This window comes from Genypterus blacodes, unplaced genomic scaffold (genome assembly GCF_046128005.1).
Source record: "Genypterus blacodes isolate CSIRO-AG114 ecotype Tasmania unplaced genomic scaffold, CSIRO-AGI_Gbla_v1 ptg000438l_1, whole genome shotgun sequence".
NCBI lineage: Eukaryota > Metazoa > Chordata > Actinopteri > Ophidiiformes > Ophidiidae > Genypterus > Genypterus blacodes.
Genome location: NW_027467208.1, coordinates 959,264 through 982,297, shown reverse-complemented (window position 1 = coordinate 982,297; position 23,034 = coordinate 959,264). Strand labels below are relative to the sequence as shown.

Below are 23,034 nucleotides of genomic sequence, written 5' to 3'. Positions count from 1 at the left end.
AATAGTGCCAGTCTCAGTTAGTTCCTGTTTCAGCACAAGGAGTTGAAGCATTAGAAGGAAGCATAGTACTAGTATTAATAGTAATATTACCAGTTGTTACTTTACCAAGTGTGGTAGTAGTTGAAACAAAAGTAGTTATATTAGTATAAGCAGTAGTTGTGACCGGCAGTTGTATGATAGAAGTAGTGATAAACATGATAATACTAATAGAAATAATAAAAGTAGTAGTATGTTATATTCATACATCTAATTTTCCTGGTGTACATCTCACTAATCACACAGAGAGGAAGAGAGATCTTCAAGAAATCAGAACTATGTTGTTTACCTACAGCTGCATGAAGTCTAAATCAAAAGAAGATCACAAGGTAACTCTATACTTTTTAGGAATCTGGGCAATTGTTACACTGTTTTTGTAAATATAATTCTAACAGTAAAATTAATGGAAGGAAAGCTGTTGAAATGGAGATACATTTTTACATTAACATCACTTAAGTTTAGAGAGCACGTCAATTATGGGTCTGCTATCGTTGTTTACTAGATCAAACGTAGGACGTCCGTTGCTCCGTTTGTTTTATTTTCAAAATTGTCAAATCGTTTTCAAGAACTAAATCGTATGTATAATACAGTACAGCGTGCGTTTGTGCATGTGTGTATGTGACAACATTGCTTCATATGATTTCCTTGTAATTCTTCACCAGAGTGATTCTTGTGGTAAATTGTAGTATTTTGAAGGTTAATTTTCATGAGATAGTATCAGGTAGATTCACACGTAAAGCGGAACACTCGTGATATCGTTGTTTATTACAACCTATTACGGAAGCGCACACCTCTATAAATTCCTTTCGCCGGAAACGTGTCGGTCTCTTCCAATAGTCCAACATGGCGGTGAGTACTGTGTCACATTATACGACAGCGGCCAAAATGGAACTAGCTGATGAAATCTACTTTCATCGGGCCCACAGAGCCATCCGAGCCCTGAATTGAATCACGATGGCCTTTGTGCAAATGTGGAGAGTTAAAATGGGGTCGTATTAATTCAATAAATGGTACAGGAAGAATTTAAACGCTGACACCAATCGGTGCTAACACGTTAGCCGCACAACACAGAGCCTCGCTACTACTCGGTGTTTCAAACCAACACGAAATTATCACAATGAACTATAGACAACATGGCCGCTGTGTTCCGTGATGATGATTTGTGTTATAGTCGCTCATTTCCTCAATTAAATATGTTAATCGCTACGTATAGTTAAGCTACAGCTACATTGGCAGCGGTACTAGCGGTGATGTGTACAGACATGTCCGGCCGGCGTGTGTTGCTAGTTGCTGCAGTCGGTGGCTAAGCTAAAATAGAAAGTTATGTCCTCTGTGATACTTGTACATTAAGTCGCCATGTTCTGTGTCTTTCAGGACCAGGGCGATAAGAAGGAGAACCCCATGAGAGAGCTTCGCATCCGCAAGCTCTGCCTGAATATCTGCGTCGGCGAGAGTGGAGACAGGCTGACCCGGGCCGCGAAGGTGCTGGAGCAGCTCACAGGGCAGACCCCCGTCTTCTCCAAGGGTGGGTGTCTCTGTGTGTGTGCGTCACCATGAGCCCGACCCAGATCCTTACTGGGTCTTTTAAGAATTAAGCTTCTATTGTTTATTTGAGTATCGCCACACAGATCTCAGGAACAATATTGGTTGGCTGTTTAAGTTAAAACTACATCCCAGCATAATCTCCATGTGGTTGCTTTGCCCAGGTCTGTTTGTCTTAGAATGGATGTCGTGAAACTACACACAAGGATTTTTTTAATAATCGGAATTTGCACTTATTGAACCCAATCTCCAGTTAAATGTGGCATAAGGCTGCACCTGGCATTCATGTTTTTTTAACGTGGTTGTTTACTTTCCAGCCCGCTACACTGTGCGATCCTTCGGCATCCGCAGAAATGAAAAGATTGCTGTCCACTGCACTGTCCGTGGAGCCAAAGCAGAGGAGATCTTGGAGAAGGGACTCAAGGCAAGTCTTATAGCTACTCGCCTCCATCACCAACTGCTATGACTTCACTTCACTGAACACAGGACAGCTCACGGTTAACAGCACATCCTTTTTGAGGAGGAGTTGAGAAACTGGTTTAATCAAAATGCTTTCTTCTGACTTACACACACTAAGTGGATCACATCGTCAAAGTGTCATATTATTGCCTTTGAGATTACTGTCATGTACAGCCATTGTAAAAAATCATATTACTGAGCACTGTGGCCGCTACATTATTGACATCTTTTGTGTCTGTGAGCTGTTGGTGGATAAATATGTAGTCTGTAGCACACCAAGATATTTACTCATTTTTGATCAGTTCTTTTAAATTATGTTGAGTCTTGTTCTAATGTGGATCCACTCTACTGTTCCCAGGTGCGTGAGTACGAGTTGAGGAAGAACAACTTCTCAGATACTGGCAACTTTGGCTTTGGCATCCAGGAGCACATTGATCTGGGCATCAAGTACGACCCCAGCATCGGCATCTATGGACTGGACTTCTACGTGGTGAGTGCCTCTAATTGTCTGACATTGTGCATTTTATTTGTGGCGCAACACAATATTATCGATTCCGTACAGAAAGTTGCGACTAATGTAGGGAGTCTGTGCACCAAGACGCATTAAAGTAATAATAACTTGAACTAAGATATGGATGCCTTTTAAGAATGTGTACATTTAGTTGCTTGTTGTAAACGGTTGAAACCAGCAACTGTCACATTATCAGATATCAATCGTATGGTAGATGAGAGTTTTTGGCAGGAATAGAAGAAATGTTCCACAGTCAGAGCTCACCTGTGTTGGAGCTTAGTAAAGCCTGCAGTCACTTAAATGTATAGCGCTCTTTTGTCAGGATGGTTTCTCATCTCATTAATAAGCTGGACAATAGTGAAAAATGAACTGTTGTGCTTGGACTTATACTTGGATTAATCATACACACATTGGTTGATGCAGAGTTTTGAACTTTGGCCATAGATTATCTGAGGAACTGCAGCTCCTTCTATGTGAAGTTGACACTTGTTCAGTACAGCCACACTCCTCACACACCACCAGAGGGCAGGCACGCAGTGTTTTTTGCACTGGTCTAATTATCTGATCAAATCATAACTTAGCCCAAATTGATAAAAGCATTTAAATCCCCCGAGTTGGACACCAGCCATACCTCCTCCTGGGCAGATGTAACAAGCGTAGATGCTTCTGTAGCTTTGTTGTCTACTGAAGGAGTTCTCTGAGCAGATCTGTGCTTCATGTTTAGGTCATGGGCAGGCCCGGTTTCAGCATTGCCGACAAGAAGCGGAAAAGAGGTCGCATTGGATTCAGGCACCGCATCCGCAAAGAGGAGGCCATGCGCTGGTTCCAGCAGAAAGTGAGTTTACGTCCCGACAGGGACACGATGATCTACACAACAATGCAAATGCTGCTTCTTTCTTTCTGTAGCTGAGACGATTGCTGTCACGACCTCTGGACAATGTCATCTAGGACTTAAACTTTTTTGTTACTGTTTCTAATTTTTCCTTCTCTTCTCTCTCAGTATGATGGCATCATCCTCCCTGGCAAGTAAAGGACCACCGACCTGTTTGTAATTAATAAAATGGGAAAAAAGACTTTGTTGTTGTGTCGTTTATGAGAGAGAATGTAGTACTGCAGCTTCATCTTTCTTTCAAAAATGTAAGTTTTTAAATTCTAAATATCAACCTACTTGAGGTGACTACCAGACAGAAGATACTGCTGCTGTATTGAGTTGGTGTATGTGTGGTTTGTTTCTATTCCTAAGGAGTTGGTCTTCTATTTGAAAGTGTTCTTTTATATTCAGACATCGCATATTTCAAAAGTTTGAAGGATCAAGGTTTGACAGATGGCCTGTGAAGAAAAGATGACCCTTACGCATTTTAAGATCATGTTGGCTTTATTCGGTGAAACTCCACACAAACACCAGCACAGCCTGCAGCCCACAGCTCATTACCAACCAGAAACACAACAGGCATTCAGCCAATCTACTGAGCTTCGTTGGCCTCACCGTTACATAATCAAGCCATGTTTTCCCTCTGACCTGTGCTGAGCAGGTTCTCTCCACCTGTTGTGGAGTTCCACCGGCGCTCCAGTTGGTAATTTGTCAGTTACTTTTTAAATGAAATGCAACAATGGCAAATGTTGAGATTCAAACAGGTGAGCTGCATGCTTTTGATTTACTTATGGACATTTTGATATCTAGTTGCACGGCTTACTTAAAGTTTTGAATCTCTTGTGTCGACTTACTTCAACACTGCCATCCTCCTGCCTCATTCCACTCCATTGCACTTAAAAAATCTTTAAATACGACTACAACCCTTTTTAATAAGTATTTTAAAAAGTTACTCCTTACACTAGTTGAAGTTTGCTGATGAAATGTTCTTGCAGTATTAAACAGTAAATGGCTCACTTCTAACCTTTCACTCTATCTGGACTCACATTCACACTCATTCACACACACACACGCATCACACACTACCTAGATACAGTTTTTTTACATACACGGTACTGCCAGTGGATTCAGTCATGTTTGTTCTGAACCCCTCCCTGCCTACAACTGAGTCTCACACTCCCTTCCTTCACCTCCTCAGCTCTCCTTACACTCCACCTTTTCCTCCCTCTGCTTCTTCATCTCCCCTTAAACCCCCACAGACAACATAGAACCATAGAAGCTCTCCTCTTGGTGACATCCTGCTCTGATTCATAGACGCCACATGTTATTGGCACTGATTGTAGACTTCAGTCTTATACTTTCATTCTATTTTCTATCATTTACATTTTGTAGACAATATTAATCAACAAATGTTCCCTAGTTTCAGGCCTGTAGACCAATAATTCTATCTGTTTATGAATCAAAGTGTTCTAATACACATAACTGTATAACCTCCTGACTTAGTCCCAGTTTCTACAGGTATGTTTGGGGGTTAAGTTGTGAGTGCTGCTCCATGTATTGTCCTCTCCCCCTCCCCTCTATCTGTCTATGCCGTGTTGCTCTGTGTCGGGGCCGTGCTGCTCTCTCTGCTCCGGTTCTTGGCGGCCTGCTGCTCTTCGCTGGCCGGGGTGTTGCGGTGCTGCTGCCGACGCGGTGCGTGGCGGGGCGGCAGGGTGAGGGCGCAGCAGGAGACCCCCACCGTGGGCTCGGGCAGCTCCTCCGCCATGGACCAGCTGTCTGTGGCCGGGTCGTACTTCTGCACCGCCGCCTTGTAGCGCTTCTCCGCCTCGTTCCAGCCTCCCAGCAGGTACAGCTTCTCCGCCAGAGGGGAGAGACCCGCGGTGCTCACGCCCAGCGGCAGAGGGGCGGCCCGGCTCCAGGTGCCGCTCTCCGGGGTGAGGACCTCCACGGAGAGGACATCCACACGCTCACCGCCGGGCCCCAGCTGACTTCCTCCCACCACGTACACCTTCCCGCCGAGAGTGGAGGAGCAGTGCCAGCCGCGGGGGGTCTCCAGGGGGGCCTTCTCGGACCAGGAGTCAGTCTCCACGCTGTAGCGGGCCACGGAGCGGGAGTAGGCGCAGTTGATGTATCCGCCGGTCACCAGGATGTCTCCGGAGGGGAGGGTGGTGCTGGAGTGGCAGCAGCGCGGCACCTCCATGGGCGCACGGAGCTGCCAGGTGTTGGAGGAGGGCAGGTAGCTCTCCGTTGTGGCCAGCAGGCCCTCCACGTTCCGGCCACCGATGGCGAACAGGCGACCACCGCTGGCGGCCAGAGAGAAGTGGGTGCGACGCTGCTTCATGCTGGCCAGGTGGAGCCAGGTGTTGAAGCGGGGGTCGTATCTGAAGGAGGGGGGCATGATTAGGGGTGTGTGTGTCTGTGTCTGTGTCTGTGTCCATCCTGGATACACACCTGCTGAGGGTGCTGACGGCGTGCTTGGCCTGGTTGCGGGCGTCGTTCTGGTCCTCTCCTCCTGCCACGTACAATAACCCGTCCATCACAGCCACACACTGATTGAAGCTCTTAGCAGGGAGCTGGGTGAGGTGACGCCAGGTGGCACCGCCTTCACGAGGGTCCCTCCACAGCACCTGGGGTCAGGGGTCAAAGGTCAGTGTGGCTCTTGAGTTTCATGTGATACAGTGATGAGGATGTTGTTGAAGTCTCAATTCTGTCTCCCACTTACATCAACACACACACACACACACACACACACACACACACACACACACACACACACACAGAGAGAGAGAGCCCTGACCTCGCGGCTGAGGGCCCGCTCGGTGAGGGAGGGTCGGCCTCCCACGGTGAGCAGCGTCTGTTGTCCCCCTCGGACCTGCGTGCGCCTGGATTGCAGGCTGTTCTGCTGGTAGGGCAGAAGGTGGTAGTTCATGGCGTCCACCAGCAGGCGGTGACAGTGAGGGTCCATCATCATGCGGGGCACCGGCTGGATCTGGCTCACCAGCTCGCTCGCCGGGATCGTCTCGAAGCGGATGTGGGCCAAGAGCTCGGCGGCGTGGGCCTGACGGTCGGCATCAAAATCCAACCACCGCATGGCCAGCTGAGGAAATAGAGGTTTTACATGAATCTACCTGATAATCTAAAGTTTGTTAGACCAATCTGAGAAAACAGCACAGAGACAACGAAAGTTCATCTAGACTGAATTAAACCAATTGATTTATATAAATTCCGGCTCTGACAGATTCACATTTGGCCACTTATAAATATAACCGGCACCGCTCCCTCCGCCTCAGCTGTGTGGCTATTTGGGTCTGTAACATGGAGCTGTATTAATAAACGAACTCTTTCACATACAGTGCGAGTTATACTTGGTGATTTCTGCCGGTTTCATGGATCTGTCCTACGGTCTGGACAGCTGGCTTGGGCTCTGTTTATAGGCCCGGCTGAAAATAGGTGGAAGGTCCTGTTAGTCAGACAAACTTAACTTGAAGTGTAAACCAAGAGGGGAAAGGGCATCCTCTCCTGACCTGGCATTTCTTCTCAGTTAGGAGATGAGAGGCCATTAGATCAGTTTCAAACATGAATCACATCTGAGAGCGTTCATATCGCTGAGCTGGATAACGGAAACGCAGCACGTCTGTGAGCATTGTCCCATTTAAACCTGTTTCTGGGTTCACTCATGACCTCTGACCTGGAAGGCCGTCATCTCAGAGGGCAGGACCAGTGTGTCGTCCTGCAGGAAAGCTGTAATGTGCTCCAGGGTCAGCTGGTTGAACAGCGGCGTCTCGGCAAACTGCACAAAGTTTTCCAGGACGAAGCGGCGGGCGGCGTCTCGGACCTTCAGCAGGCCGTAGGCGGAGGCGATGTTCCAGATGTACACGCAGGTCTGGACGTTGAGCTCGGCCAGCAGGAAGTCCATGCACATCTTCAGCAGCTGAGGGATCTGCAGGGCGGAGGCTGCTGACACGGTGCAGCCGATGGTGTAGAGGGACATGTGGACTCGACCCAGATAGGCAAAAGTGATGACGTTGGCCAGGCCTGTGGAGAGAGAGGAGACAGGCGGGGCAGACGGAAAGCAGGTGAGAGTGACATTATGTATCAGTATTGGCTTAATCTGCTGTAAACTGGATTGATGGACGCACCCAGAGGGGACAGAGAGGGAAGCTCCAGCCGTTTCATTCCAGGATCCTTGGCCAGAATCTCTCTGAAGTACTGACTGACTGAAGAGATGACAAGCTTATGCACATCGAAGGCTTTGGTCTTGCACGCCAGCTCCAGGTCGGTCAGAAACCTGAGGCGGAGGAAACACAAGAGGACAAAATTTGTGTGAGTAAACACACTTTCACACCCGTATGTATGTTTGTTTGGAGCAGGTCAGAAACTGGAGCGTTTCCTCTTTTATGTCTGTGTTCTTGTTCGGGCTAATTACACATTATAGTAAGTCCTAATTATCAGAACCTACTTCTCCTGTCGCATCTTGCTGAGCTCCTCCAGCAGAGCGCTTCCATGCAGGGGCCGCGTCAGCTCGCTGCCCAGGCCGAGGCCTCTCTCTCCGGGCTTGATGACGGGCGGCGGCAGGGGCAGGTTGAGGCTGTTAAGCTGAACGATGTCCAGCGCCGCCATCTGCTCGATCTTCTTCACCCCGCTCTCCATAACCACCACACCATCACCACGCCTCTCCACCTTCAGTGCGGTCGGGGCGGTCTCCATGGCGACTTGAGCGATGGCATCCACGGCCACCTTCTTCTGTCGTGGGATCTTCTTCTTGGGTGCCATAGCTTGGTTGTGTTAGCCTTACTTTACTTATAAGACGGACAGAAGTAGTGATAGGTTGGATGGATGATGTTGCTGTGTCGTCTGCCTCAAACTGGCAGAAGGTAACCAGAGATTTTGTTGCTTTCAGTTTCAGTGCTACACAGCACACACAGCACCTGAAAGGACAAGAGGGAAAGGCCAAAGTTCTCATTATCTTACGCAATGTGACGACTCAAGCTGCTTCAATCCCTCGGCCTGTTAAATTGAATCCGAAAAAATTTAGTCTGATTTAGCAAGAAGTTGAAGAAGAACATGCAAATGTGTGTGTTGTTTCATTTCTACAGATGCTGAAGCTCCACATCAGCCTGGATGTGTTAATCCCTCCACACACAACAAACTGAGTGAGGGCCAACGGTTTTCTACAGGCCGTTGGATCTCTCACTCTCACTGTGAATGACAGGTGCAGGTGTCGCCCACAAGGCCGTGCAGACACGAAGGGGACTGGAGGTTTGCGGTTTGACTTCACAGCAGAATTGCAATGCTGTGCGTTTCAGCCTCTGAGCAACTGGGGAATCTTATTTATGCTTGCAATGGCCTGTAGTCTGCAGATCAGGAGAGAAGTCAGCTGTGTGAGATAAACAAACATGACGCCGCTGTAGAGTAAATCTGTTAAATATAATATGACACGGGTCAACACAGGTTAACAAAACTGGCATCCTGAAACAAGCAAATGTCGACTTCATCCTGTCGCTCTCAAGTGTTTCTGGAAGTGTGTAGTTCTCCTTATTCCTCATCATAAATCACACACCAGTTTTAAGTTTCCAACAAAACTACAATCTAAAGAAGTACACCAGGTCTGCCTCTAATACTTCAACGCTTCCATTTCCATCCTACTCTGACTCCCACTCCACCCATAAACCTGATCTTTTGTTTAGTAAATAAATTAGTTCGTTTCTGGCCGTTCTCTGTTTTCACCCATTGTGCCCCGTAGTGTCACTATAACGACCCTGAGAACCCGAGGCAACCCTAGAGATGTGATCCGCCTCAGCACATGTTAATCCTCAACTCTATTTCTGTCCACCTGCATGTTTACATGGAAAGTCATCTCTACTTGACATAATGAACTTCAAAATAAAAGTTCTCACAACCTAATTATTAACTGACTTCAATCCAAACTATTTTGTTAAACTCAGTTGTTTGGTTTTGAAATCTTAATATGAATTCTGTCTCTGTTGGTGTCTGTGAGAGCAGACTGACACTTGACCTGCTCCTGCTGTCTGTGGCACTTTAGAAGTCAGGTTACAAAGGCAAATCGGATAAAGCAACGTATGTAACCAGTGTCGCGCAGGAGACAATTTGAATGTATTTGTTTTTAGAGGAGACACACAGTTGTCAGAAGTGTATTTGTGAGGGATGATGGTGGCTTTGGGGGGGTTGGGAGTGGGGACGAAGGCTGAGGAGCTCTATTTCCCAGTTTGGTGCATGACAGCAGCTGTGACTCACTCTAACTTTGGTCCCAGATATTTAAGAAGGCTGAAGTGTGCAAGGTTTATTTTCATGTCACTGAATCGCTCAGTTAACAAGTGATTTGTTTGCTTCAAACACTCAAAACAGTGGATTAAATGATTCTTTTTGTTGTTATGGTACAAGATCGGAAAAAAAAGGAGGAGCAACAGGGGATCAACCTCAGGTGCCTTGGTCAAGGGCAATTTCAGGCGCTTTATCTGTGCACTCATGTTTTGATTGTGGTGGAGGATTCAAACACACGACCTCTTGGAAACCAGTGGTTAGTACGTATGCAGAACCTTTATATTCAATCATTATCAAAGAGCAGTGCTGGAAAATAACTTTCATAAAAAGTCTGGAAATGAGTTTGTGTCTCTGTCACATATCAGAGGAAATACAAGACAGAAATTCTGTGAGATTCTAATTGGCTTATTTGTTCCTCTCTCTACAGGCAGGAAACATGGACTGTTCCATATCTCTTCCTCTAATCGCTGCTTTTCTTGTTCATGATGTGACGAGCTCGTTTCCCCTCTCAGCTGCTGCTTCAACTGCTTCAGTGAGGATTGCGACATAGCTAGTATCATATATAGTGGCTCACATCGTCTCCAGTCCAGATCACACTCTTCATATGACACCCACAACAGCTGCTGTCCTGTCCTGTCCCTGGTCTGTCCATGTGTGGTGGAGTCTGAGCACCAATGGGTGCTATTTAAAAAGCGACGAGTTCAGAGGCAGAGCCAATGAGGAGGGGTGTTAGAAAAGAGAGAGGGGGGAACATGCATGTGGATGTTTTTCTCTCATGGCTCAGTGTCACTGTGTTTGATTTGTGGGCGCGGTAGTCCAGGAGAATATACTTTAACACTTAAGCCACAAACTTTAAGGGGCATTTAAGAACACTCACTTACATTCCCTTTATCTTGTTTGTTAGGCCTGGATTCATTTGTTGTTGTTGTTTGTTCTTGTTACTGTGTTGTTATTGCTACACTTTTGCAGTTAAGCTGTTTGAACTGTAAAGGGGGTTATTACTAAATTAATCATTTTACATTTACATATTCTGCAGTAGTATTGTTTCAAGTAGCTGCAAGATGAGAGCACTGGAGACAAAGATCTACTCAATGTAAAGCTCTTTAACAGGCCATGACAGGCCATCACAGGACACACACACACACACACACACACACGCACATATCATGCCAGGCTGTCATGGATATTGATCCAACACATTGATAATTTCGATGCTGTGTATGTGATCACTTTCTTATTCTCAGTAATGCTGTGTGGTTTCCTGTATTACTAAACTTCCTGCAGTATGGCTTACTTGTGTATCTGCCTTTGTAATTGTTTTATAGCTGTTAAAGTAAAGTAGTAGACACTGCAAATACAAAATTATTCGGAAAATCAATAAGTAAGTAAACAACAACAAAGATTATGAGCTTCACTAAATCATCATCTACTGCTGCGCTGTTGTCCTGTTTTGTGATTTGTCCTTGTCCTTTTGTTGACCACCTGTATATGAACACACATACACACATACACACACTTCCATCCCAGGGTGCCAGCAGCAGATTCCTTTGCCTATCTCAATCATCATCTATTTATAGGCTCTGACCCATTACTGTGTGTGTGTGTGTGTGTGTGTGTGTGTGTGTGTGTGTGTGTGTGTATGGCTGGAATGGGAAACACTGACACCCCCTGCAGTATAGTAAGATCCCAGCAACAACTGCCTGCATCAGATTGTTTCCATTCTACAGTTAGTAGTTAATAGATGTGTAGAAATGTTCAAACAAACACATTTATATTGTGTATTTATGTGTTGTGATATTTTCTGTAATATTAATCATGACATGGTGAAACGTTACAAACTAGTTCTTACTCTTTAAAGTTACATTTGACCAATTACCAAGTAGAATAAATGCATGATACAAGTTTTATGTTCTTACGTATTTACGAGCTCATGATGTAAATGGACTGTACTTGATGATGTGACACATTAGGCACAACACTATCACATGTAGATACACAACCAACAGCAGTGAACTCTCACACAGCTCCTAACTGACATAGTTCAGTTCACTGACATGTCCATTTAAAATCACAGCAGTCATTGATTGTAACACTGCCATGGATGTCAACATTTGTTGGTTTTATGATTTGAAGTTGAAACAAAAGTGGAACTCTAAAGTCTAAAAGTGCTTTAACCCCTGATGACAAATTACCTCCCTGCAACTTGTCCTGCAGTAAAGTAAAGTTGAGTTTACCTCTTTCTCCCTCCGCTCACTTGATTACTCGTTCTTCTTTCTTTCCTTTCCTGGTTTCTTTCTTTCTTCTTCTTCTTCTCTCTGCTCTTCTTGATATTTCTGCGCTGATATTCTCTCACAGTTCGCTCTCTGTTCCTCTTTGCTTTGTCCCTCCGTCCTCCTGTGTGTGTGTGTGTGCGTGTGTGTGCTTGGGTCAGTGTCAGTGGACCCAATTGGATTTTAAAAAAACAAAAAAACACCTTCAGAGTTCCACCACTAAACCCGCCTCCCCAAGCTCACATCACAGCTCCTCCTTTTCATTTCCACCCGCCACCTCTACCGGCCACCTCCATTTCCAAATACAGGCAGCCGTGGGCTTCCTCCCCTCCAAAAATATCCCATAAGGTGGACTCTCTCACATGCACACACACAGACACATGTTGATGAATGGAGCTACATATACAATAATTCAGCAGACTAGGTATGGAATGACACTTGTGATACTCAATAGTTAATTCATTTAGATTTGTACCAACAAAAGGTCCAGAATGACCCATAACACACCTTCAATCTTTAGATGTGCTTAAATCACGCACTTATGCTTAAACGTGGGTTGGATTTGCGTCATCCTGTGTCACACACATACACACACACACACACACCGAGACAGGATACAAGCACTGAAAACAAAGACAAGAGAGGGGAAAGACAGGCCGAGGTGTTAGAGAGGATATCACACACGAAACAGAAAGGCTGATGACGATAAAGCGAAACAAGACGATTACATTCATTTATACCCATTCATTTTAATTGTACATATTATGCAGCAAACCGTATATAACCTATTATGCTTTATTGGGATTTGATTTCAGAAGGAGAAACAAATCACATCACGTCACATCCATTATCAAATCAATGGTGGGAAGTATCAGTACTGTACTAGTACATTCAGTCAAGTACAGTACTGGTGCTGGAGTGTTTGTTTTGAGATTTTGGACATTTTCTTTTGGACATCTATCTATTCAGTACTTTACTAAAGGAACACTGAGGAGAGATTTTACACTCACCATGAGATACTGTATATGGCTGTTATCAAGTTAAGCACTCACTTCCTGCAGTCATCTTTTGATAACAGTCAACATGTACTGTAATCCTGACATAAAACTTGAAATTCTCACAGACTGGAGATAAAAGGTTTTTGACTTCTAATTTTCTTTTGTTCAGCAATCAAAAACTATTAATAAACACGGAAAAATACTGTATATCAACTGAGCCTCTCTGACTTCGCTCTAAAGGGTTATTTAATTTTTGACATTAGTTGTGATAACTTTATTTGACTTGTTGCTGTTGCACTTTTCTAACGTTTAATAAAGTTGCATTTTGACCGAAATAAATAAAGGTTTAGTTAAGTATCGCTTTTATTTTGTAATTTCCCATCATGAAGTCGTTTCCGGGCTGGAGCAGGTCCCAGCAGTAAACATGGCGGAGGAGCTGCTGGAGACAGTGGACAGACTTCAGTCCCGGCTCTTGGAGGGTCTGGAGCCTAGAAAGGTAACAACCGAACAGGCCAGGAGACACAGAATTGGTTAATCACCACAGTCCGGCTCCCAAAATGCGACGTTTTGTCTCTGCGGCCACAAACTGCGCCGCGGCTACGGCAGTTCCGTAAAAGTCGCTACGTTTTTTAAATGCTGCTTTTAGGTGCTGCTCTTAGGCTCCGTTCTTTAGGAATTTCTACATTCATGTGTTGAAATGTTGTTTTACTTGATTTATTTAAACATATTAGCAACTCAAATTAACTCATGGGTCAACTAATGTTATTCTTAGGTGGCTTCTGTCTAGAAATGCTATGTTAAAATGGCAGGCTGAAGGCAAGAAATGAAAGAAAGAGTGAAAGAGTATAATTCAGCTCTTAATTTCCAAAAGAATTGCACTGTGACAAGTGAAACATCAACACAATCCTCGACATTCAAAATGTAAAAACAAAACAAAAACCACACATAGTAGTTATTATTTAATAATTTATTGAAATGCATTACATTTTAGTGTGCCCGTTATTATCACGACCGTGAAAACACGACTAATGACGCCAATACGTAAATCACAAGAGCGGAAGACGAAACTATCTACATACACCTACGAAACAACAGGATAATAACTGGAAACTTTTATTGTGACCGTGTAACTTGCAGGTATTTCTATTTCATCAGCGACGTAACTAATGCCCAAACATCAAAACTGTGACCACAAGTGAACCGTTCAAATAAGTAAACGTTTCAGTAATAAGTTATGGGAAATATCCAACATATTAGCAATATCCAATGATGCAAACACAATAAATCGGATCAGAACACACAGTTTTTGCAGGTTTTGCTATCATAAGAATGAATCGTGTGTGTTACATTCAAAGTTCCAGTCATCACAACCCGCACACGTATTCTCACCTTGTTGTCCCAGTTTTTCCGACAGCCACTTAAGGCATCATATGGGCACGTCACGACAATGAAGGGGCTTTGACTTGTGTGTACTTCGAACGAAGCCCACTTGAGCGTCAATGCCCACATCTGCCGGCCTCGTGTAATAACCGATTGAACCAGATGAGCCGTAATTACAATGACAACAATTAAACAAACACATCGATAAACCTCCCTAACGAAACTCTGCCATTGTAGCTGTTAGCCATCCCGCTAACGTTGTATGGGAAGCAGCAGCGATTATTATCTGCTAATGCTAACGGACAGGCCTGGAATACCGTCCTGCCTGTGTTTACACTCCACTTCACCGCGGTTTGCTCTTTGAATATGAGAAATTAAGGTTAAAATGTATGAAACGTGACGCTATCTGACACCTTTTGTGTGTTTTCTCTCCCCTGAAATTGAACTGACACAACCAAGTCTTTGTTTATTGTGTTTAAACAGCCCCCGTCTCTCTTTAACACGCTGGTGTGTAACTGAAATAACTCCACAGAAATGATACACTCACTCTTATGATGCAGTCATTCAGATAAGAGCCCAGTGTAAAGCAGAAATAGACAACAACTTGTGTTTGTAATCAGCTGCATATTTAATAGAAAACAAATAATTTCAAAGAGTTTAGTTTAAACATTAACTGAGCTTTGCTGTGATCAAAGCGCTCATGTTTACACCAAACTCAATCATTTAAAGCCATGGCCCAATCAGGACTTGTTTCCAGGATCTACATGTATAATGGTACAGCTTAAGTAATGATTTAGAACAATATCTCATTCATTTAATTTGTGAAAGGCTTCCATTGCTTGGTATAATAGTATCTGTATGTATATGCCTTTAATATGAATGGACGCAGGGTCACAATTGTAGTTTTTAGACTCTGTGATGTGTTCATGCCTTATTGTTGTTGTATTAGACTGTATTATGGTGAACACGTTCAATCATAAACGACGGGAACAAAGTATTAAGCCCTTTAGAATACAAAGAGGTGTAATAAACTTGTAACTCTTGTATGGGAAGCTGCTCAAATGATGCACTTGGAATGGGATGTGAAAGCATTTTTTCAATGCGAAATGTAAATGCTGCTTTATTTTGCACAGAACTGGCAAGGATATTAACATAATTCCCTTTTTCCCAGCTAATCAAGACTCTGCGAAGACTGGGCGAGCTTCCCATGACCGTGGACATCCTGGTGGTAAGGATTCGTCCACTTGTTATTCATCTCCCTTTGTTCTTCAAACAATCTTGTAAAGAATAGAATAAGAATCTGTTGCAGTCGTGCTGCTGAGCAAGGCATCTGACCCCTAACTGCTCAGTAGAAGACTGCTTCAGGCGCTGCTTGCATCTTCCAGTCCTCAGGAGTGAGATCTATGTAAATGAGGATGTGAAGTGCGGTTTGGATGTCAGCTTTTTTGCCAGCGAGCTTTGATTTATGGCCTCAGCAAAACAACCTGAACATGTAATCGACCAGTCAGATCTCTGAGCTCACGTCGGCTGTGATGTAACAGCTGTAAAAGTAAAATCTACACTTCAGCTCGCTGGACTTTAGCAGAGCAGAGCTACAGCTACTGACGCACAACTATCACAATCAACTATTCTGTGGATTGTTTACAAATTGTCAGAGATGAAAGCAAGGCCACATATAAAGCACCCAAGGCCGAGTGAGTGTCTGAGATTGTTCGTTTAGTCCCCATAAAACTAAAAAGCTCATTAATTACAGGGATCAGACACAGAGGAGAAGTCTGAGGAGCTGAAATCAGAATATTGTACGTGTTGATTAATTTATGTTTCTATTGATCCACCGTAATGGACCGACTGTTTCCACTCTTTTATTGTGTTATAGGAAACTGGAGTGGGGAAAACTGTGAACTCGTTTAGGAAACACGATGTCGCTGGGGAGGCGGCAAAAATCCTCGTAGCCAAATGGAAAAAACTGGTTCCTCAGTCTGCAGACAGGTAAGACACATCTTCACCGTAGTCACTCGGCCGCTTTTCTGCCCCGACATGCACCGAGATGTCAGAGTGAGAGGAGACGTCTTGTGCTTTTGTAACGTTTTAGGAATCAAAACCAATCAAAAGGTGAAATGTGTGTATTGTGTAGGAAAGAGGAGCCCATTTCTACACTGTGTGTGCATGAAAGAAGTAACACCATCATGTTACAGTGCTCCACCTGTCCATCAGAAAAAGGTGCAGACTTCAGAATCCAACATTACAAAGTCAAACGTACAGACAAACACTGTGCCAAACTCTGAAACTACTTAGGTAAAAGCTTGTAACGTCATCAAACGATCAAGGTTATGTAATGAAACTATGATTTGCAACAATGATGTCACATTTTTAACAATCTTGTTCTTCCAAGACGTTATGAAATACAAATCCCCCAGTTTCCCCCCCCGGCTCTTACAACCTGGACAAACTCGATTATCCAAGTTTTCCAGGACGTTTATATGAATCCCATCTGACTTGAGTGTCTAAAGTTTCGAACATTCTTAGATCCATGAGAGGGAGTTAAACATCCATCGTTATGTTTCCGTATTTCCTGTTTTCTTAATTTATTTGTCGTCCCACCACAGGCCCAGCAACAGCCACACCAAAGAGGAACCACGGTCACACACACTCTCTCGGGCCCCTGACGTCAGCAGAGGAGGGGGCCACAAACGTCCTCGGGCACCCTATGCCGAGGAGGAGCAGTCATACATTGAGGAGGAGGAGGAGGAAGAGGAGGAGGAGATGATGATGGAGGAGGAAAGAGGTTATCATAGCAGCTACTCGCCCTCGCCACCACAGCACGAGCACTACAGCCCTCAACGGCCAGGACTCTACCAGTCTGAGGAGTATGAGAGCCCAGAGCCAGAGCCAGAACCAGAACCAGAGCTAGAACCAGAGCCAGAACCAGAGCCCAGCCCTCCACCTCGCAAAGAGTCTCGCCACGCCAAGTCGCACAAAGAGCCCAGCAAGAACCACCACCACCACAGTTCCCATGGAGACCGGAACCGGGAGAGAGACAGGGAGGAGGAGCGGCGGCAACGGCACGCACAGACGAGTAACGACCGGGAAGGAGGCGAAGGGAAGAAGCCGAGTGCGGACAGAGAAAAGAGTCCAGCACCCAAAGCTGCAAAGCACAGCCGGAAATCCACCCAGCAGGAGAGCAGGAAGGAGGAGAAGAAGAGAGGAGGAGGAGAAGATGGTGAGTCAGTGTGTCTGTCTCACCTGTGAGGGGTGAGATGGCTTCAGGAGTCATCTGTTAAAGCTGCACATGTTAAGTACTATGTTTCGTTCAGTTTTTTGTGATAGTAACAGTTGACTGAAAACTTTTCAAGCTTTCCCAAATGTGCAAATCTTCACATGAAAATAGTTTTGTCAGGTGAAATCTGTTTCTCTAATGTTAAAGAATGAAAGTGTCGGTCATTTTGACAGCTTGTAACTTATAAGAGCGTAGATCTGGGGACAGGGAGAGGAGACAGAAGTTGACCTAAATCCGGATCGATGTCATTATACTGTATGTTTACACCCGCAGCCCCGTGCAGCAGGGAAACATATTGATTTAAAACGTAGCATCGGCCTCAAAACGCAGCCAAAACAGAGAACAGGCTGTCCTAAACATAAGAGACGCTGTAGGTTCAAGCTGCTTGTGCAAATGGAGGACGAGTGTTGAGCAACTCTGCCCACAGGAAACGGCAGCAGAACAGAACGTGAGCGAGCGCTCGTGTCAGGCGGAGCTGCAGCGTTAGAGTTTGTTCTCTCTTATCCTTTTCATCATGTGGTGGTATCAAGCTGTAATGACTGGCTGTGATCCAAACAGCTTCCTTTTTCTTTTTCCCATGATTTGCTGTAGGAAATCAAATAGATTTGGCATGAATGTTTGATTTAACCTGAGCTAAGACACGGACATCTCATGCTTCTGTACTTCCTATACCTTCGTCACCAGGGAGACAGCCCAAGGACCCTCTGGCTGTGGAGGAGGAAGACCACTTTGAGATTCCCACCATGTCCTTCGAGTCTTTTCTCACATACGACGCCCCGACTGTCAAGAAGAAGAAGAAGCCGTCGTCGTCATCTTCCTCTACGCACCACGGTCGGCCGCCGCACCCCTCCTCCTCCTCCTCCACGTCGTCTTCCCATCACACACACAATGCTGCTCCTGCGGCCTCCTCATCGTCCTCCTCCTCTAAAGGAAGCAAGAGTAATGGGACCCGGAGCACTAAAAGAGCGCGTCAAGGCTCCACGGCCGCTGCAGCTGCACCCACACCGGAAAAACGTAAAAGGGTAAGAGCTCCGGCACAATATTGACTACTTTGTCTTTCCGTGGCGTTGTTTGCAGCAGGTTGTTGTAAGCGTATGGTTTGTGCAGGTGGTGGAGGCCGTTTCAATTCTACCAGAAATCCCTCTACCAGCGATTCAGCCCAACTACAGACCTCTGCCCTCCATCGATGTCACGCCACTGTCCCCGCAGAGACGGAAAGGTAGCGTCCTCTCAGTGCATTGTTCAACCTCCTGAGGTTGTTAAGCCTGAAGTCGTGTCTCACCTCTCTTCTTTCTCCCCCCCCCCCCCCCCCCCCCCCCCCTTTTGCTCGCAGTTCCCGCATTCAACGACGAAGAGGACGCCGGCTTCACGGGGAAGCGATTCAACTCTAAAATGGTGGTTTATTCGGGATCGAAGACCGCCTACCTGCCCAGGATGATGACTCTGTATGAGCAGTGCATCCGTGTGCTGCAGAACAACATCGACTGTGAGTGGATAGAATGCACCTAATGCACCGAGTATACATGAGTAACTAATGTAACTTAACTGGCTAAGATGAGATATCAAATACAAACATAACTGTATTTAGAGATGTTCAAAATGAGCTGATTTGTTGGAGTGATTAAATAGTTCCACCTGTCGTACTGAAGGGGCTCAGACTGTGTTCAGGTACATTAAACATTGTTTACATTCTCGGTAAACTGGACCCTCCTCATTATCTGGCCTGGGGTCATTGCTCTGTGTGTCTGTGCTCTTTCAGCCATCGCTGAGGTGGGAGGAGTGCCGTTTGAGATCCTGGAGCCCGTTCTGGAGAGATGTACTCCAGAGCAACTGTACCGGATCGAGCAGAGCAATCAGGTATATAGAACAACAGTGAAGCCAGTGAGAGATGCCGAGGCCTTTGCATACACACACACGTTTGTGTCGGCCACAAAATAGAGGGGATATGTGATCGGTGTTGTACCTGCATCCAAAAAAAGAGAATCAACATTAGGATTCATCAAAGCACGTTCTGATTTGTCTGATTTCTCTGCACACTCTTCTTTTGCTCAGTGGTTCACAGAGGAGTCTGATGAGTTGTGGATGCGTCACTGTCAGCGGGACTTCAAGCGTGAATCACCTCAGGAGTACGAGTCGTGGAGGGAGCTGTACCTGCGGCTGCACGACGAGCGGGAGGAGCGCCTGAGGATGCTCACACAGAACATCACCTCGGCACACGCCAACAAGCCCAAAGGTGCCCCACACTTTGAATCACACATGTTTGACTGTGGAGCACATGACTGACAGATCTGTAGGTATCTTTCACTTCTGATGTTCCATCCTGAATGTGAGCGCTGTGGTTCTTCTGACAGGACGGCAGGTTAAGATGGCGTTTGTGAATTCAGTTGCCAAGCCGCCACGTGACGTCCGTCGGCGACAAGAGAGATTTGGCACGACGAGTGGTTCCTCCTCTGCCTCTATTGCTGCTGCAGCTCCCATTAAGTTAGTACCAGTTACTCTCTCCTACCTAACTGGCTCAATTGCTCATGACTTTGTTAGAAACTTGTGAGTACTTTCATCCTCCCTCAATTTACTCCCATGATAATGTGATAGTTACAATCTATCCAGTATATTTGACTCATATTCCCGTATTTGCTGCATCTTTCCGGTGTAACCGCTTTTTAGTCTCTGTTGTGATAAGACACGCCCCCGGGAAAGTACTGCTGCACAATGAATGCAGGTGAATACATCACAAATAACACAATCTGAGCAGGGACCCAAAACTGAAAATAGTATTTTGAAAGATGAGCAGCGCTGGTGGTTTGCTTTATCGCAACAGGGAAGGAGTTAATCTGTCAAACTTGGAGGATTGATTACAACAGCAAGATGCGGCAGATATGAGTGCATGTGTAGAATTCTGATTCTGTCAGAAAATGACAGCCGTTGACGGATTACCTCCCTCCCTTCTCACTATCAGAGAGGGAACAGAGAGGAGTCCAGATGGTCCAGGCTTTGGTTTGCATGAAACTCAATATTCTTCATTGTGTAAATGTTGCAATATTTGGTGAATATTTCTCCCTAAAGTAATGAATTCATGCAGTAATACAATAAGAAACACAATAAAGCAGCTCAGCGTTTGATAATACATGTCTATGTGTTTAGATTCAGAGCATTCAGTGATTGTTTTTCCTCTTTGGTGTCTTTCAGAGCAAAGGTAGCTCCTGTAGATTACTATGGTGAATCCAGCCGCTCCTCTTCCTCCGATCCTTCTTCCTGCTCGTCTCGCTCCTCAGCACCCAGCAGCAGCAGCAGCAGTGGTGGTGGAGGAGGTGGTGGTGGTGGTGGTGGAGGAGGAGGAGGAGGAGGACACACTCCTAGGGACAAGCCACAGGTCAAGAGTAAGTCTAAACTTCTATAAGAATGAAAATAGAATTGAATCTGTGCTGTGTGTCTGTATGAAACCCTTTCTCATCTCTCATCCTGCTCCTCTCTTTCAGAAATTGCCCCCATGATGGCCAAAACTATCAAAGCTTTCAAGAACAGATTCTCCCGTCGATAGTGTGAAAGGGAACGAGACTGATTGTGTTTTATGAGTTTCAATTGTCAGCAACGTGGAAGAGGAAAACATTTTAATTTAAGTTTAGCAGATTTTATAGACGACTTCCCTTAGCACTCATACACACACACACACACACACACACACACACACACACACACACACAGACACACAGACACACACACACACACACACACACACACACACACACACACACACACACACACACACACACACACACACCCACCATCACATCGACCCACTTCAACATATCAACTCTTGTTACACTAAAATTTTTACAAGTCCAGGTAGGAACTCGGAAATGGAGGATTTTCTTTTTTCTTTCTAGGGGGGGAGGGGTGTAATTAATTATTTAAGATCAGATTAATTAAGAAATATGGTCAAGGAGTATGATTTTGTGTCAGGAAAGGATGCAAAGGAGAGCCAGTCACCTATGGAGCAAAGCTCTTACACACACATACACACACATATACTGTACATGCACACATGCTTGTTACTTCTCTTCTTCTACGTCTTCTTCTTGTAGAATTTTTGAATTGACAGAAAAACTCTTTCATTTAAATAATATTAATTTGCTACTGTCAACAGTGAGCCATCAAAACACTACGTTAGGAAACCCCTGTTTTGTTTTCCAGTTGCATTGCCATTAACACTCCATGCAAGACGTGAACTTGCTGGTTAATGCCTCTGAATTTTCTTAAAACACAACAAATCAAGGCGTACACAGGTTTTTCTGTGTATTTTAAAATACATGGGCATAAAATGGGATCAGTGGATGACACACACCCACACACACATCTTGTAAACTTATTTTAACGTTCCTGTGGCTACAAATCATGTTTTTATGCTGTCAGATGTGTATCCCTATATGTATCTGCTTTACTGTGACAAAACCCATGAGTGAGAGCTGAAGACTGTTGGAAAGCAAAAACAATGATAAGGAAGTGTGTGAATGGGACCCCTCAGCTTCAGTCTTTGATGACGGTAAGGATGATGATGATGTATTTATTTTCCACACTGGGACCCCGAAACTTGGGCCCTAAACAAGGTACATTAAAAAATAGTAATTTTAATAGGTTTTAAAAAAATGTTATATGGTCATTTTTAATAAAATTGACTTTTGCCCTGACGTGCTTTTTGTGTGGTGTGGTGTGGAGTTAAATGGTGCAGCATTTTGTGAATGCAACGCCAGTGTTGATCAAGCGACAGAAGCATCCTGTCTGCTGTCAACAAGGTCCTCAGTTGCACTAAGAGATTGAACAAATATACCTGTAAAGAAATTACATCAAATTCAGAAATAAAGTGTCATCAGGAGAACAGATTGTTGCTTCACTTTATGTTTGAATGAAAGAACTCAAAATGCCTTAGAGATGATGCAACTTGGAGAGATATTACATTACATCAGTGGAAGGGGCATTAATACTTGGTTTGTTGTAAGGTAATAAGTATTTTGTTTTGTTATTTTTAATAAAGATCTTACTTTAGTACTTCTACTTTCACTTTCTATATTCATTTTCTAAATCGGTACAGAGCAGAAAAAAACGTATTGTAAGAAGAAGGAACAGATTTACTCAATAAATAATTTTGTCTGCAATGCATCAAACTACAAAAACTAACTTTAAACAAAACACTGAATGTTTTATACAAGAGGTTGCTATGATGATACCTCAGAGACATCTCGTGGTGATTGGTGGTAGCCCTGAAATAAAAGCAGCAGATACAGTCAATGACAATTAAAGGTAAAATTGGAAGAAAAAAAAGTTATTTGGGGATTTTTTTAGGTACTGTCGTGAGTATTAAACAAAAACGTGAACCGCAAATCCTAAATATGTAGTTGTAAACATTTCGCGAC

The 23,034-nt window shown here is 44.6% G+C and overlaps 3 protein-coding genes across 3 annotated transcripts; 2 read left to right on the top strand and 1 right to left on the bottom strand.

Moving 5' to 3' along the window:
* Positions 1–1,377: 1,377 nt before the first annotated feature.
* On the top strand, positions 1,378–3,621 carry rpl11 (ribosomal protein L11). Its single transcript, XM_076139333.1, has 5 exons — positions 1,378–1,561; positions 1,896–2,002; positions 2,396–2,527; positions 3,273–3,383; positions 3,549–3,621. The coding sequence occupies exons 1-5, from the start codon at positions 1,393–1,395 to the stop codon at positions 3,576–3,578; spliced, it is 549 nt and encodes a 182-aa protein (XP_075995448.1). The 5' UTR covers positions 1,378–1,392; the 3' UTR covers positions 3,579–3,621.
* A 272-nt stretch (positions 3,622–3,893) lies between these two features.
* On the bottom strand, positions 3,894–12,137 carry klhl43 (kelch-like family member 43). The gene is made up of 7 exons (XM_076139332.1): positions 11,936–12,137; positions 7,879–8,347; positions 7,559–7,707; positions 7,108–7,454; positions 6,217–6,516; positions 5,871–6,046; positions 3,894–5,800 (listed from the first exon to the last, which is right to left on the bottom strand). The coding sequence occupies exons 2-7, from the start codon at positions 8,190–8,192 to the stop codon at positions 5,005–5,007; spliced, it is 2,082 nt and encodes a 693-aa protein (XP_075995447.1). The 5' UTR covers positions 8,193–8,347; positions 11,936–12,137; the 3' UTR covers positions 3,894–5,004.
* Positions 12,138–13,371: 1,234 nt separating this feature from the next.
* Positions 13,372–21,348, top strand: eloa (elongin A). Its single transcript, XM_076139502.1, has 12 exons — positions 13,372–13,465; positions 15,521–15,577; positions 16,226–16,338; positions 16,956–17,569; positions 18,311–18,648; positions 18,734–18,845; positions 18,960–19,112; positions 19,386–19,483; positions 19,679–19,859; positions 19,978–20,107; positions 20,813–21,003; positions 21,103–21,348. Exons 1-12 carry the CDS (start codon positions 13,394–13,396, stop codon positions 21,162–21,164), a joined length of 2,121 nt encoding a protein of 706 aa, XP_075995617.1. The 5' UTR covers positions 13,372–13,393; the 3' UTR covers positions 21,165–21,348.
* The last annotated feature ends 1,686 nt before the right edge of the window (positions 21,349–23,034 follow it).